At 42.6% G+C, this 16,946-nt stretch overlaps 1 protein-coding gene across 2 annotated transcripts in view; it reads right to left on the reverse strand.

Moving 5' to 3' along the window:
* Positions 1-3,367: 3,367 nt before the first annotated feature.
* The window catches only part of PPP1R13L (protein phosphatase 1 regulatory subunit 13 like), a 53,439-nt gene continuing 39,860 nt past the window's right edge, over positions 3,368-16,946 (reverse strand). For both annotated transcript variants that reach the window (XM_063431755.1, XM_063431754.1), the window contains exons 2-12: positions 16,240-16,331; positions 13,051-13,172; positions 11,052-11,697; positions 10,833-10,925; positions 10,650-10,735; positions 6,102-6,989; positions 5,843-5,980; positions 4,739-4,872; positions 4,497-4,663; positions 4,123-4,319; positions 3,368-3,805 (exon numbers count right to left, since the gene is read on the reverse strand). In XM_063431755.1, coding sequence (XP_063287825.1) covers positions 3,767-3,805; positions 4,123-4,319; positions 4,497-4,663; positions 4,739-4,872; positions 5,843-5,980; positions 6,102-6,989; positions 10,650-10,735; positions 10,833-10,925; positions 11,052-11,697; positions 13,051-13,172; positions 16,240-16,294 — 2,565 coding nt within the window. In that variant the 5' untranslated portion in view covers positions 16,295-16,331 and the 3' untranslated portion in view covers positions 3,368-3,766. The remainder of the gene's footprint in view (positions 3,806-4,122; positions 4,320-4,496; positions 4,664-4,738; positions 4,873-5,842; positions 5,981-6,101; positions 6,990-10,649; positions 10,736-10,832; positions 10,926-11,051; positions 11,698-13,050; positions 13,173-16,239; positions 16,332-16,946) is intronic.

Genomic DNA, 16,946 nt, shown 5'->3' on the forward strand with positions numbered 1-16,946 from the left:
AGAAGCCCATAAGAGTCCCACCATATGACCCAGATCAGCCTTTGCCCTTCATTACGTACTGCAGGCCTCCCTGTTCAGACATTTGCAAGCTGCCCTGAATCCAGAGCCCCGTCAGATTTGCAGCTCTTTAGCCCAACAGGGAGACTCAGGCTTAGGTGGTGTGAGGTCAGGTTTCCGTGCCGGCAGGTTTATAAACAGGGGGTGCCATCCACTCTGCCACCATGATCGGGCCCTCTCCATTGCAAGATCTGCAAGACTGTGAAGAAGATGCGGAGGCTCCCATTGAGCAGACTGTCGCCTTCTATGTTCCAGCTTTCTCTAGAAGTTGTCAAAAATGTTGTCCAGCCTTGACATGATGTGAAGGGTATCCCACTGCTTTTAGTGGGGTAACACATGGTGTCCACCATTTTCTCCCAGGCCTGCCACAGTTGAGTAGCCTCCCAGGAGTGGACCAGGATCACCCCCCCCGGTCCAAAGGAAGGGGGTGGGGGGGGGGGGGGGAACAGGGCACTAGTGTAGCACTGCAGGTGCACGGGCAAAAGAGATCAGCACCTCTCCCGTCCCTTGAGCCACCCAGACCGCACCACCGAAACTGCAGAGAATTCCATCATCAGTAGCTTCATGGCTAGAGTGGAGCGAAGGTGCAGTGGGACTTGCCCCGAGACGATAAACCCCAAATATGAGGAAACCGGTGAGGAGCGTCCAGCCGTCAAGGCCCGCCCTCGAGGAGAACATATACGCTTTACCCATGTTTGTTACTTTGAACACAGTCAGGGTTATTTACTAAAGTGAGCACAGTCAGGAATTGAAAGAGTGAATTTCAAATTGATGGTCAAATAGCTGAATTGGAAACATTCTACAAAATCAGCCATGCATCAGGTTTAGGTCTTTTTTTTTTTTTACCATAAATGTAAAGTTTACTTTGAATTCCCAACAATTCTCACTTTGCTACAGTCACCGGTTGTCTATTTTACCTTAAAGTTTTGCAGTTAAGCTCAGTGCCAACCCCACAGCGTATGATAATTTCCAGTAACCGTAGAGAATCAGGGCTAGTTTATTACGAATTTATAAAGGAACTACATCGGAGTAGAGACAACTTTTCATCACGTACTTCCATGTGAGCCTACTGGATTCTAATTATCTTAATTAATGTAGACGTAATCATTGATACCTGGTATATGACAGGAGGTGTCGGGCCGGTTCTACAAGAACATCTAGTACCGGACAAATGTAAATCACCTTGCAATTAATGAAGAATGGCTTAATTTGGCATTTCACAGTATAAACGTCACATTACATAGAAATCCGAGACAATCAGGAAGGGAAGCCCTAGCATGAGCTGGTTGGGTAAATACGATTTCTATAATAGTTAAAGGATATTCATAGTGAGGATTGAGACTTTCATACATGCTCTCCCGTACTGGTCAGCGCAGAATGCGGACTCTGACTAATACCGAATAACGATTCCTGAAAATCCAAACAGGTTTATTCATGAACAGGTTACTTTAAGTAATACATGCTGTAGTGGTTATGGTGTCAGGAGTTCCCTGGCCTGGGTCCACTTGTGTGGCAAACTGTATTCCAGTGTTTTAACCCCTTACCTGGGTCCCCGCTGGGCACCAGAGAAAAGCCCCTCAAAAAACTAACTTTTTATCATATCTGCAATACATGATGCCAAGGTAGGACAATCCTGACCACACAAAAGAGTTATTGCGGTGTTCCCGGCTAACTTGATGGTGCAAAAATATCTGTCAACAGGATTTCCTTCTTTCCGAGCACTGCCAGTCCCCCACAAGAGCACCGTAGCACAGACATACTCCCACTCCAGTAGTTTTAGGGTACCATAGTCTATAAATGGTGTGTTAGCATTGCAGATTTCGATGTTGAGCAGGCCCCTTTATCGGTTCAAATGTGGATATTCAAATCATTAACTTTTCGCTTGATAAACTATAGTATCACCATTTACCTATTCTTTAATTCTTTTTGCGTTCAGATGATCAAGACACTTCCCCACAAAGTCCTGCATCTACATATAATCCGGATAGTTACATCTTTAATATATGTCCCTTTAACTCTCCTGCATCTGATCATGTTTCAACAGTGAGGGCCTGCAGGGCTTTCAATACCTAATTTTAGATCGAAAAGAGTTACACCCTATAATTATTTACAAAGTTACATGAGGAACAGCAAAATCTCAACGACTCAGATTTAATAGCCCAAGCATCCACCAGTTCTTTCGCCATTACCATTTTATTAAAGGGATAAGTCTCAATCTTAAGATAAATTGAGTTTTTGTAGCATTCATTTCGCCACCAATTCTTCCATACTACTTGGTGAGTGTGGAGAACATACGGACATAAACATCATAGCAGCTGGACAGTAACAATATTCTCTCTGTAAGTAAATCTGATATTTATTAATGATTTGATATATTTTTTTGTTCAGTATTAAACATACCCTGTAGTCGGGGTGGAGCCGAGCAACCAAGCAGCCCAGATGTGTTCAGCATTATCTCCTACATCTAGGGACAAAAAATGGAAATTGGCGCACACAGACCGCAGCCCATGAAAATCACAACCGGGAGAGGTTGCTGCATCCAATGCTACCTCTCTCGTGCTCCAGCGATGTCGAAACGACAATCCGAGGCTTGCGGCCTACATGTGACTGAGTCACGGAGAGGTGGCCGCTCTCCAGGCTCTTAAACAGATGCTGGGACCCCGGTGAGTCAATTCCCCCTCCCATCCCTGTCCCCCCCCGACCAGTCCCACTCATCTTGCCGACAACAGTCAGCACTACTAAAAGCACCATTTAGGTTGCTTGCCCCCTCCAAGTCCCTTAGAAAGGGTTAAAACTTTCCTTTTTTCCAGTGCCACGTGGGTCCGCCAGCGCTGTCCTTAACCTGTCTGCCTCTTTGGCTGACATCATCAGAATTGATGATCGTAGCCTATCCAATGCTTTTCCATAGATTGTCAAGGAGGTGGGATGCGGGTGGGGCCATACGCCAGCCAGGCCAATCAGCATCTTCTCATAGAGTTGCATTGGATAAATGCATCTCTATGAAGAAAGTTCAGCGTCTGCATGTAGAGGGTGGAGACTCTGAATGTCAGTCACACTGTGCAGCACTGCCCCAGGAAGCACCTCTAGCAGCCATCTGAGGAGTGGCCAGTGAAGGTGTCCCTAGGCTGTAATGTAAACACTGCATATTCTGACTATACTCACCACATTAAGCTGTAGTTGCTCTGGTGACTATAGATATAGAAGTCCTTTTTAATAATAATAACAGGTGTACTCTCAGAATAATCGATTTGGCTTAGCATTACATACACACCATCATTTCAGAAGGTTTTGTTTGTATAAAATGAGACAATTTTTTATCAGCTAGATTTTATTACAAAATATTTTTTATACAAAGAGAAAAAAAGGTTTGCAGCTATGCTACTACATATTCACTGCGCGCTCCAATCCTCTATAACAACACAACAGACACACAGCACTTTCACACTAAAGAAACCAGTAAGAGGCTTCACACAACTGACACACACAGTGTGCCAGGTTATCAATCACACAGCAGAGGCATGCAAGCCAGTTCCATTAACAATACAAACACTCACAGTAATGCACAAAATACAGAAGCACTTTCTGCATATAAAAACCATACACTACGGAGACCGGCGGGAGAGCAGACACTTTGTTCTCATCGTGTTGATGTTCATCACATTTGTTAACAAACTCTCTGAGCTGACGACACCACTTCCAGGGGTGTCATTCACGGAGATGAACGTTGGGGCTGAACTCTTGGGTACATCTGTAATTAAAGGTAGGGAAAAGTCAGAGCAGAAGCCCACAACGAGGTTTCTCAAATTGTCGACATCCAATATCGTTCAGGATTTTCAAGTGAGATCCTTTGGATGATACACAGTTCATTTAGAAAATGTTTTATATTATTAAAATTTAAAAAGAGCCTTTATCCAATCTCATTCTCAGTCGTTAAAACACAAAATCACTTGATCATTCCGAGGACTGAGTTATAATGCACACACAGTACACGATGATATAAAAATATTTGATATTAGGAGGATCAAATGAGATAGAGGTGAGAATTTTTAACAAAGTGAAACTTACCCCAAAGTAATTGCGTGGGACGTAACCTTCCCGGCCACACAATGACGCCCACCACCACGTGCCATTCTCGCCATCTTTCCTCAGGACAGTGACAGAGTCCCCCTCCTTTAGGGATAGCTCATCAGCAAACTCTGCTGTGTAATCCCACACCGCATAGACTACTCCACTCTGGGTCTCTCCCATACAGTGCTCCACCTCTGCAAGAATAAAATGGGGAGAGGGGAGATAATTAATGGGAAAGCACATAACAGACAGATCAAATAGGCAAAATGACCCAGGGGCTAAGTGACATGCTGAGAGACTTTGGGACTGAAATTGCCAACAGTGTAGGCAGTGGTGGGTAAGTAGACACACGGGAGAAGAAAGATTATTACCCGTTAGGTAGGTAAGACACTCTTTGTATCCTTCCCTGTAGGGATCACATTTGTCCACAGGTAGACTGCCATCACTGTGAGTAGTGGCGAAGATGGCCGCTCCGTGACGTACCAATATATTGCATATTTTTTGGTCGTTACAGGAAGCTGCACAATGCAATGGTGTCCTAGGGAAGAATAAAGCATTATTACACAATGTCCCTTCTGTCTGTCAGGCTCCCAACCTTGTTAATCACTCTTACCATCCATGACTATCCGCTGCATTGACGTTGGCTCCGCTGCTAATGAGCAGGCTAACGATGTTGTAATTGGCGCCACATATAGCATTGTGAAGAGCCGTGATCCCCTCCTCATTGGGCTGACTTGGGTCGCTAACCTGATACAAGTGGATTAGAGGGCAATGGTTACAAAGTGTTCAAAACCAGTGCAGATACAGTACTCCAGGGAGGTAAGGATGAAGGAAAGTGACTCTTTAAAGATTAAACAACTTCTACAGTTTTCACTTTCATAAATTATATTCTGCTAACTGTAGATCTTTGCTGAAGGTCATGCTGACCAAAAACTACATGGAGACACCATATATCACATGAATAAAGCCTCATCAAACTCTATGAGAATTAGCTCAGAAAGGCTTGACCCGTTAAACTATTACAGCAAGTAGCAAAAAGGTAAAACAAGAAACAGAACAGACTGAACTTCACAAAGACCAGACCCATTAGGAAAAATAATTGGAATCCAGTTTCTCTGTCTTGGCTCCAACAAGCAGCCCTCACTTTAAAATATACAGTCAATATATAGCAGGTTTTTTTCTTTGATTTAATGAAAACATATTTAGTGTTTATTCTCGCTTTAGGTATGCATGCAATTATAGACATGTATTTTATTTATATCTATTTATTTTAGCTAGGGGGTGAAGGCTGCAGTAACGGAGGCAAACCTAAACGGCCTGAACCAGACTTGTCCTAGCTCAGCTTTACAGCTGTTATTTGTCTCGATTTCCCAGCAGCTGGAGGGGAGGTTTGATTGCTTTTAAAATAGTAAAATCAAGTTGAACATGTTTGTCCCTAACGGGTATCCTAATAATCCGTAAAATTTTATTTTGTCCTCATTTAAAATCATTAAAACATAACAGAAGTCCTTACCCCTGTTTGATGTTAGAGTTTGCTTGTTGAATAGCAACTGGCACAAAAAACCTGCAACCCACCATTCCTCCTCTAAAGTGGTTTTACTCTGCTTTGTGGAGGGGTGCTTTGAAAGTTAATTATATTTCGTAACACCAGTAAACTCTGGAACGTTGATGGATCTAGAGTATTGCTTTGAGAAGCACCAATGTTCAACATATCTACCTCTTTCAGAGCTTGAGTAACCACATCCTGTTCGCCAGTGAGAGCAGCATCCAAAAGCAAAATGAGGGGGTCCAATCTGGCACGCCGGGGGCGACTTTTCAGGGGTGAACCCCTACCTTTTAAGGCTGAACGAAGCCCCTAAAGAAAAATTATGAAATGTGTGATTATCTACTAATCCATCATTACCTTATTTGTCCATCTTGTCCCTTTCTCCCGTTCTCTACCCCAATCTACCCTGTTCATATTTCCATTAACTTACTGTGGTAGGGGATTCACTGATCACAAGAGGGATGCGAAATTCATAGTCTGTTGGCACTGGGACTGTGGCTCCAACCCTTGATTCTACCTCCATAATAACACACACTGGGTCCTCAGGGGTGGAAGCAGGCTTGTTTGTTATTTCTTCTAATTTCTCTTCTGCCTTCACATCCTCTGGGATGGGGTTAATTTGGAAGACAAGGCTTGGATGACTTTCTTCTGATGTCTGCTCTGCAGGGGCGGGGCCCTGCTTGCTTGAAGAACCTTGCAGCTTTTCCTCCATTTTCAATTGTTCAGAAACAGTACTGGTCTTAGGCGTAGCTCTCCCAAATAGTCGACTCATGATTTGTTGATACTGGCGGCGGTGTGAAGGAAATGATGAGGCCTGAGCAGTATGTTCCTGGGAGCCACGCCTCCTCAAAGGACGGGGTATGTCCTCTAGTACTCTCTGAACGTCAGCCAGTGAAGGTGGGAGGTTAGGTTGAAGTCTAGTGGGACTGAGAGGGCGAGGCACCTCTTCAGTAGAAGGTGGAGCCACTGCATTAGTAGAAGGAATGGGCATATCTTGAACAACAGGTACAGCTGGTGGAAGGTTTGTCGTCATTGCTGGAGTGGCATAAAAATATGGCATGGTTTGTGCAGGAGGTGGGGCCTGGTGTTCCCAGAATGCATTCTGTAAATGGAAGATCATAGACAAAGGAAGAGGTCTATGTGGTTGGACTTTTCCGACAGGAGGAGGAACAGGAATGCGGGAGATTGGCTGTTGAGGTGGCAATGGTCGAGGCAAGGACCCAGACGCAGACCTCCATCCCGAGTCTGGCAATTGGGGGCCACGTTCAGCTCCTGCAGAGAACTTATAACCACGGGGCAGTGTGGCAGAGACGTCACCCTAGTTTAAAGAAAACACAGAGTAACAATGACTTATAGAAAGAATAGCAAATTGATTATAAAAACAATAGAAATAGCCAAGCACTAAACTCTATATCATATCATTTGGTAAACAAGATCATTTTAATTATCTCATTAGTTAAGTATATAAGTGCAAAGATTTATTTGCAACCATTTTAGCTAGCGGTATCAAGCTTGCTGTAACACGAATGGTAAAACTGTGGTAAATCGGTAGCTGTGGTAAAACTAATAAGACACTAAATTCTGTCACTAGAACTTTCTAGATTAAAATGTGATCATTTGCTTTTCTTTTTTTTCAGAAGCCAACGAGCAGTGTATATTTATCAATATATTTGTTAAAGTAATTTGAGGCTGGTTAAAGTCCCGGGCATGTCTCACATGCACTCCCTACACAGGATAGGTTTGAACAATTAACTGGCGACTAGGTCAAAATTTAAAACACTTTTTGACTTTAGAGAAGACTACATTACATCTTTTTTTTTTATTATTCTTTATTTTTGTTGTGCAAGATAGTACAATGCGCAGTTACACGCCACAATAGCGTACGTACATATTTGAACATAGATTAAACAGTGGCCTGGAAGATTTTGCACCATTTTTGTTTTTTTTAAACGTAATATGCTATGCAGACATGTCTAAACGACATCTATTTGTTTGTAAACGATCTGGCTTGAGACATCCTGATATCGTTGACATGTAGAGTTTGAACATAAGAATAAAAATTAAAAATGAAACAAAAAGAGAAAAAAAGGAACCAACATGGTATAAACATTTGCAACAGCCTGTGATGCTGTGTTATGATGACCATCGTGTTTGAATAATCAGGCATAAACTATAGCATGAACAAGCTATTTGTTAAACTAGCATATGTTTGTCTCTTCCATTGCTTTTTTTTGTCATTCACCATAAGTAATTTCCACAAGTTTGCAGTATAACATTATACATTCCAGTTATGTCATCTAACAGGATATTGTCCACAGGGCAGTGGCTTGGTGAATGCTTGAAAAGTGTAACCATATATTTCAATAAAAAGATGCGGTGCCTAAAGAGATTAGTTCCCAGTATGGTCATGAGAGGGGTATTCTAATGTGCTAATTGTGAGGGTACCATGGCCATATGGGGGGACCCCCTGTCCGGATCAGTGCTATCAGCGATTAACTCTTCCAGAGTGTGGCACCTATGTAAGGAAGGGGGGGGGGGAGGGGTGGAATGATACTGTGTTGGAGGTAATTCTGGTCAGCCTGTGGCTACATGTAAGTGGGGCCTGTAGGTGTTGCAGGGCTAGCTTTTGGGTAAGGCGGTCCGGGCCAACTGGTCGGATAAGTGTTGGGTTCAAGTTACTATGTGCTGAAGGGTTAAATTCGGCTGGTAGATAATAGCCATGTGCGATGTGCTAATTTAAGGGCTGGGATAGGTATAGAATAGATTTGTGGATCTCGGTGTCGGGGGTGGTAAACCTGGCGGATATCCAAGGGAGTTATGACTGCAGTTCTCGTCCCTTCAGGTCACCCCTCTTGCAGCTTGTTGGCGCTGGAACATGTGGGGGATGAATTCCGTCACAGAGGAGGGATGCATCTGCGACAAGTCCCTGCCATCCGTCCTCGGTGGCGTGGTCAGGCCTAGTTGTTGTAGTTTGGAGTCCAGCTCCTGCAGCGTCTTCACTCGGTGCGAAGTGCCTTGGTGCGAGAAGGTGAGTATTCTTGGGAGCCCCCATTTGTATTGGACATTCTTTTGCCGCAAGATTTGCAGGAGTGGCTGAAGGGCTCTGCGCCATGCGATGGTGCTACGGGTTAGGTCCGGGAAGAACGAGAGTGTGGAGCCCTCAAACAGGAGTGGGGTCTGTCCCCTTATTGCTGTGAGGAGGATGGCCCTGTCCTGGAGGGATTGGAAGCGGATGATCAGGTCGGTGTGGGCCGCCGGCGGTGCTGTGCTCGGTTTCGGTAACCGGAACATGCCGTCCAACCTTATCGCCTCTGCTTGATTTGGTGGTAACAGCGTGTTGAGCAGGCGCCGAATAAAGTGTGGCAAGTCGGGTAGGTTAACCGTGTCTGGTACCCCACGGATCTTCAAGTTGTACCGCCGTCGCTGATCTTCGGTGGTGTCAATTCTGTCTGTGGTGGCCTTTTGTTGTGCCTGAATTGTAGCCATTTGCTTCTCCAGTAAGGTAATTCTGGAGTCCTGGGTGGTCGAGAGGGCCTCCAGCTGCGTTATTTGTGAGGTGGCGCCTTCAATGGCATCTTTGATGAAGGCCATGTCAGCCGCAATATTCGTCCGCAGCTCTGCCAGCAGGCCTTTTAGTTGTTCTGCCGTGACTGGTTCACCCGTGTGGGGTGTCTTGGTGTTAAGCCTCTTTGGTATTTGGACCGTTGCTCCCTCACCCAGGTCGGAAGACATTCCGTCTGACAAGCAGGAGGATTTTCATCCTCTCCCGCCGCCATTTTGTCCCATGGCAATTTCTGGCTGCCCCTTAGCATTTGTCCGATGCCGTGGCTCACCAGATTCTTGTCCGCTCTCGTTTTTTTGTTTTTTCGTCCCATTACTTGTTCCCAGGCTGTTTAGCCAATTTTCAGCTAGTTGGCTGCCCGTTTTTCACAGTTAATCCACCTTTTTCAGGCTGTAAAGTACGTAGCTCCCAGGAGCACGTCTGTCCTGTTGCACTGCTGGCTCCTACATGACATCTTTTAAGTGTGGACTGCAGAATTAATTATTGCTTGCAAGCTCATAGAGGGAATGGTAGGATATAATAATTTGCAAGTTCTCTAGTTGGGACTGCAGGTGTGGGGGAAATGGAGGATCATGGAGTGATGAGTTAATGACTGATAACTACTTTGTTCGCAGCTGCCATTTGTCCAGAGGTCTTTCAGAAGTCCTTGGAACACTAAAGCATCTTTTAGGCTACAACACACAGTTGTTTTTGCTGACTCCCTTTATTCTCATTATTTGTGTCACAGTTCTTTTTTCTCGGTGTTAAAGACTTGTTTTACTAACAATATATCTTGTCCTCGAAGTGTGGTCTTAAGAAAACCTAGATATGGATGCCTCGTGTACCTCCCATATCCTCGTTTGGCTAAACGCCCAGAAAAGGTTATTTTTGCCGAGTATATTCAGTCCTTTTACCTTGCAATATTAAGTAAGGATGTACTAACCTATTGTTAGTTTGTTGTTTTTTTTTTATTATCTTTATTAAAATTAACCATGGCTTTGTTATCATTCTGTAAAAAGTTGTCCCAAGAACCACCCCAAGCCAGAAAAGATTAATTACCTTTTTCCAACTTCGAGGCTCACTTGGCTGTACATCAGGGTGACATCGCCTCCTCTGGCGTGGTCTAATCCAAGGCTCATCATAGTGGAGCACTAGGGACCTAATGCGTATGAGTTCCAAGTGCATCCAAGTTTCCCCATAGGAAAGCATTGAATCAATTCTTTACTATGGGGGCTTCCGCGCTACATGACGGTTTTATGCGGAAGCGCCTCTAGCGGTTTTCAGTATGAGAGCCCCTAAAGGTGGACTTAACCCTGTAATGTAAACATTGCCATTTTGCAAAAGTAAAAAAAAACTCAATAAGCAGCCGTTCCTTTAAAAGTAAAAAAAAATATTGTCACTTCGCTCTTACAGTCAAAAAAACTTTTAAAGACTTACCTTTCCCTTAGCTGGTGCTTGGTCCAAGCTACTTTCTCTCCAGGCTTTTACCAGAGGCACTGCACTAATCGGTGCACGTTCTACCCCTAAGTGAGACAAAACAAGGGTGCAAAATGTATCAGAATTGTTCATGTGGTGTGATCCTACCCCATTATCCTTCCATTCTACCGGGTGGCAACTTACTCTCTGGAGGAGCCTTTTTGTCATAGGACATATCCAGATCTGATTCATTCCAGCTGCGTTGCGCAGGACGGCGGCGAAGAGATGTAACATCATCTGATGGAAGGAGGCAAATAAAAAGTCACATATACAAATATACATTTCAACCAGAATTCTGTAGGTTGTATTCAATAGACTGATTATATGGGATTAGACGCAATATATATAATTAACTGCATTCACCTGAGAACCTGACTGGAGCAAATCCTTGGGGTCCTTCAAAGGATAGGGGCGGCCTCTGAGAGGGGACCCTGTCTGTATACATTCCAGCGGAGGAACCATCCAGGGAAGGTGTCCCTGTTCTGGCATAATCAAAGGTACTGGATGATAGACTCCTGGGTCCCCGTTCATAGTACGGGAGACGAGGAGATAAAGGGAGACCCCGAGAGCCACGGGAGGAGGAGGAGGATGAAGTGTGGTAGGAGTCAAAATTATCTGAAGTCGCGGAACGACGGATGAGGGGTGGAGAGGGAACTGGATGACTACTGCTAATAGATAGAGGAGGAAGCATAGGAGCAGAAAGAGAGGACTCCAGTGGACGTGGCCGGTGGCTAATCAAAGAAGAAGATGAGCCTAATGTAGTTGGAGGAACATAGGAGTCAAAAGTCTCTGATGCGAGGGACCGGCGAGTAATGGGGGGGGAGGGAACTGAATGTTTACTACTGACAGAAAGTGGTGCAACTATGGGGCCCATAGACTCTTGCGGACGGGGCCTATGGGTAAGCAGAGTAGGTGCTGGACCAAATGTAGGGGGGGGTTGAGGAGGCACAGACCGCCGTGTCAAGGAGGGAGAGATTGTGGGATTAGGATTCTGAGGAATTTCCAAGTTCTGGGGAGAAAAGGAAAAAAAAAAACGTTAGTCATGGATTTTACTGCCATCGCAGATTACAACATATAACACGAGTACAGTTTGTCATTTAAAAACAGAACATTTGGAAATCCACTCAAACTCTGCAAATCATCTTTAACAGACCTGAGAACCAAGCTGACTTGGTTTGGCATCAAGAGACAGGACAATCATGGAGGTTTTTGGAAAAAAGAAATGATAAAATTCCATCCGATTTAAAACTCTTAAGACCAAAGAATTATCATCCTCACACTCTGGTCTAAAGAACTTACTGATGCTTTAGGAATTCCATTGTGGAATAATAAACGTCAACACCAGATTGGTTTGCTCGCACAAACTGTTATTTTAACTCAATGTGTTAAATATATTAATGCTCATTTAATGTTTTTTTAAGTTTAATGAAATTAGTTATTTTTTTTCATGATTAATATTTTTTGGGGGAAAAATTCACTTTATATCAATATACCGGTACATTGTTTTAAAAAAATCCTTAATATCATTAAAGTAAGTAATGCAAAGCATCATGCGAGGTTTAGTTCTATAACATCTGGGGATTTAGGATGTTACCACTCCTGCTGCATTTCATACTTTACTAAAAATATATCTGACTTGCTCCTCTGATTTCCATTGCCGAAAGCTAAAAGAAGCAACTCCCCAGCGATTATCAGTTTTTAATGTCAACGGCAAAACTTTAATGACATATTTTAGACGGCCTTGGGATCTGCATGTCAATAAACTGGTTTATTTTAAGGAATATTTCCCTCAAAAAGAGCCTTTTTATTTTTTTATTTTTTTTAACACTAACAGGGTTATTTACTAATATGAGAATTTGAGGTGAATTAAAAATTTAAGTCCAGAGTTGGTCTGCTTAGACCAGCTATTTTGACCATAGATTTAAAAGTTAAATTAACCTTGAATTAACCTTGAATTAACCTTGAATTAACCTTGAATTAACCTTGAAGTTTCATTTCCAACTTGTAAAGTCAAGGGATAGAGACTGGTGGATCGGCGCTACATTTTAAATTAGTGTATCAAACATAATTCTGGATATATCCAGGAAATGGCAAGTTAAAACACTTAGAACCATTGAAACCAAAATCTAATGAATTGCAAGACCAACTTACACATAGCACATCTTAAGACAAAAACACGACTAGCACCGAGGGCCTCAAAAGACGTACTCAACAGTTGTACATGCGCTTTCATAAGTGTGAATGAATTTAATAGGTCTTTGCAGTCTTACAGAATTCTATTTTAGCCCTATGGACCCAATCTCCCATGGACCTCCTTATTTTAGTAAATACATTCAGAGGGTGTTCACATGCACTTTTCTACCTCTGCTTTTCGAGGCTGTCCAGATTCCCGACGCGTTTCTAGCTCCCGTTTCAGCTGATCCAGTTTTGCTGTAGCAGAGTCCAATTCCATTTGCTTGTTATTAAGTTCCTTAGCGGCCAGAGCTGCAAAAAATAAACAATTAAATAAATAAATAAAAGCCTTAATCTATTTCACTTATTAAAAAATTAACACTGACGAATACAATAGAAGCAGAATTGGGTTTGTGGACCAAGATTGATCCTTTATTTTACAAGAATATACAAAATCAACAGCAACTATACAACAAATGTATATAAGGGTGGATTAACAGCCTTGCTTGCAGGTAAGTAACAGATTTAAAGTGGCACTGTCAACCCCCTCCCCTCTGAAAAATGTGTATTTCATAAAGATTTTGCCTGTGATAGAATTTCACAGGAATTCCAACCCATTAAAGAGATATACAGAGACAAAGTAGGGACTACTTTGTCTCTGTATATTTCCTACTCCTGATACTTCTAGACACCAGTAAGAACTGCAAGAATTGGCTCTGTCTATGGAAGATCCCGCTGTCTCCTCCATAGACCACAATGCGGTACTGTCGCATATGCGCGAAAACAACAGTGACGTCAGCTCCTGGTGTGATGTGGACCACTAGAGGAAGATGGCAGCCCCGCGAGGCACATGTTCAACTAAATTTAAGTCACCTTTACCTGCTAACCCTGATGGCGATGTCACTGTGGACAGTCGAATTCTGCCAAGTCCCCATACAGTGACAGTGCCGCTATAATAATTTCAGAGCAGCCTGTGCGTTTTACTAGAAACAGCCTTTTTCATTAAAATCATTGGTACCAAGTCGATGCCAACTTTAAATCCGTGCCATGCTTTGAATATTGTAGCCTGGTGCGTAGACCTATGCAAACTGTTTTCCGCTTCCGATCTTCCCCAGCTTCTTTGAAGGGGTACATTTATATGCAATGAACAGACAGGAGTTATAGAAGTTTAAAGGATGTTTTTATTAAATGTACATTATAAAAAATTATAATAAAAAGACTGGACAGTCCCAAAGTGCTTTGTGGCTAAATACTGGAAATAAAATATGTTTTGCCCATTTGTTTTCTGTTCTTAGCACGAAAAAGTAGGATCGGTGCAATGGACATCTTGTGCCATAAAGGCCTCTTTAATCCCCTGGCTTCCTGACATACCGTCTAGAGCTCTGTCCACACATGTGCTTACTCTTTAATCTGCTGTCTGCTCTGTTTGCATTGCCTGGAGGTGTCTCTGTTCCCAGATAGCGGAGACATTGAGTATGTACCTAGTCTCACTGTATTTGTCTATTTTTATTTTTTTCCCCATTTAACTTGTCTGTGATCTTCTCTTGTCCCATTTTGAGATCTGCAGCATCCTAAGAGGTCTAGATTGTAGCCAGGCTCTGTATACTACACCCTATGCCAATTCATGTTGTCCGCAAGAAAACAGATTGTACTTGTATGAAATCTAACTAATAGTCACCTCTTTGGAACTGAAGCATTTCATAAGGGGAGTAGAGCAACACATGGTTTTCAAAAATAAACAAACCTCCACCATATGCCTGTGCCCAGGGCAATAGCACTGCCCTGTGATGTTACAGGTGTGCCCATGCTATGCCAACACGTGTCCTTAGGCATTGCTTCCATAGTGGCACATGTACACATAGCACTATAGCCGTTAAAGAGTTACTCCAACCACCATAACCACTACAGCCTGCTGATGCTAGGAGTACCCTGGCACCATTCCCCGGTAAGGGGCAAACCAGATACTGATCATTCATTGCCTGATGGCATCAACTAATCACTCTCATGAATGCTCCTCTGTGCACAGAAATACTTTGTATTTGCAGAACATATAGACTCCCGGCACCATGACCACTTAAAAATCAGTGATGTGGTCATGGTGTGTGGAGTAACCCTTTAAATTAATTTGCATGTCCAGGACAGCCAAGCTTACAAAGTAAATTAGAAGTTATTTGTTTGTTTTTTAAAAAGCAGCACAATCCACAGTTATCGTGTTGTGAAAAAACAAACAAATAAAACAGACGTGACAGTTAGGCTACAAAATCATACCGTTTAAAAAGAAAAAAGATATAAAGCTAGGCATCAATTTCCTAAACTCCCTACCACCCGATTATACAGATTGTGAGACTGAGACACTCACAGCCATTATAAATATCATCGTCAATAAGGCAGGAAAATAATTGAAATGTATTAAAACCAAATAATAAAAAAATTTATTGATAAGCTATAAGTGAACATAAAAGATATGTGCAAATGGATAGACAGGATCTTAAGGTGACATCTGACTTATCACGTGTCACCAGTGCTTAGTCAGAGAAAGGGTGATAGCCATTATCATAACTAGCGGTGATTAGGTGCAATTAGACACTTCTTAATTAAACCCAATCAGGGATACACAGAGATCATTATTTTGCTTCGGTAGAAAAAAATGTTGCGTTAAGTACTTCCAATCTTTTTATAGGGTGCCTCAAATTTCATCATAGAAATATACGCTTACACGAAACATCAATATTTACAAAATGAAAAGAGATAATTACACTACATTTCATTATTAAGCACAGGCTCTTTTTTTTTTTTTTTTTAAGGTACATTGTTTTGTAATGATGTCACTGCAAACAATTATATTTAAATTATCATATAAGGTCGAACAGGTAAATAATCCCCTCTCCTTTTGCCTTTCCATTACAAGACGGGCCGGGCAAACTGAAACGGTAGTGGGGCCAAGTTCTCCATTTCCTGAATTTTAGTGAAGACGTACCAAAGTGTGATTGTGAGCAATCAACATGGAAACAACAGGAGCATTCCAGTGGCAACTGCACCTTCTCACAATGGAACACTTTGATAAATCTCCCCAATAATGTTTCACGGCTTTAACCCCTTAAGGACCAAACTTCTGGAATAAAAGGGAATCATGACATGTCACACATGTCGTGTGTCCTTAAGGGGTTAATGCAGCATCAAACTGGATATACAATGATTTCACTTTCCATACTAATATATAATATATATACACACACACACAATGATCTCTTTGATCCACTTCATTGAGTGCTTCCAGCCGTATTTAAAGAGCTCTTCCACAGAGACCGTTATTTCACCTTTTAAATTTATAATGTAAGTTAAGAGATTATTTGCCAATAATAAAATAAAATAAACTTACATTGGAAATGGAGATCCATATAGGATTCTGTGGATTTGATGGGGTCCCCAGCCATCTTGCGAATGGTGTCTCTCCAGCCAACCAACTTGGTCCTTGGGAGAAGAAGAACTTCCATTAGCACACCAATAGTCCAACGATACGTAGAGATTAATTAACATGAAATAGAGAGGTTGGGAAACGAGAAGGAAAGAAAACCAGTTCAGCTCTGGGAGGTAGAGCCTGTGTCTGAAATCTTATAGGAGGGAGATCTACCAGTGAGCAATGACTCAGAGAGGGAGGACTAAAGATTAAAAGAGATATTGAAATGCACCTATCTGAGGCAGAGCGAAAGATTACAGAGGGGGGAAAAAGAAAACTACTTACAGAGTGAGTGGGAGGCAGAGAGACAGACAGACAAAGACACTCTGAAATGTGAGACATATATTAGGAACATGACAGCCACACATTGTAGTGGGCCTTGGAGGGAGGACATATGCCTGAAGGGGGGACTAAGACAGACCGGAGAAACAACTTAGTTTACAAATTTGAGACGACTTCGTCATAGGTGTCAGTTTGCGTATATCTATGCTCACATATACCAAATTCTTATTGTGTCTACTGACAGATGTGTATCTGTGTGAGTTGTGTCATACTACAATAGAGAATGCTGTACTATTTTGGGTGTGAAGATCATGCAGGGACACACTGTCCTCTTGCTGTCCCACCCA

This window comes from Pelobates fuscus, chromosome 9 (assembly GCF_036172605.1).
Source record: "Pelobates fuscus isolate aPelFus1 chromosome 9, aPelFus1.pri, whole genome shotgun sequence".
In the NCBI taxonomy this organism is placed as follows: Eukaryota; Metazoa; Chordata; class Amphibia; order Anura; family Pelobatidae; genus Pelobates; species Pelobates fuscus.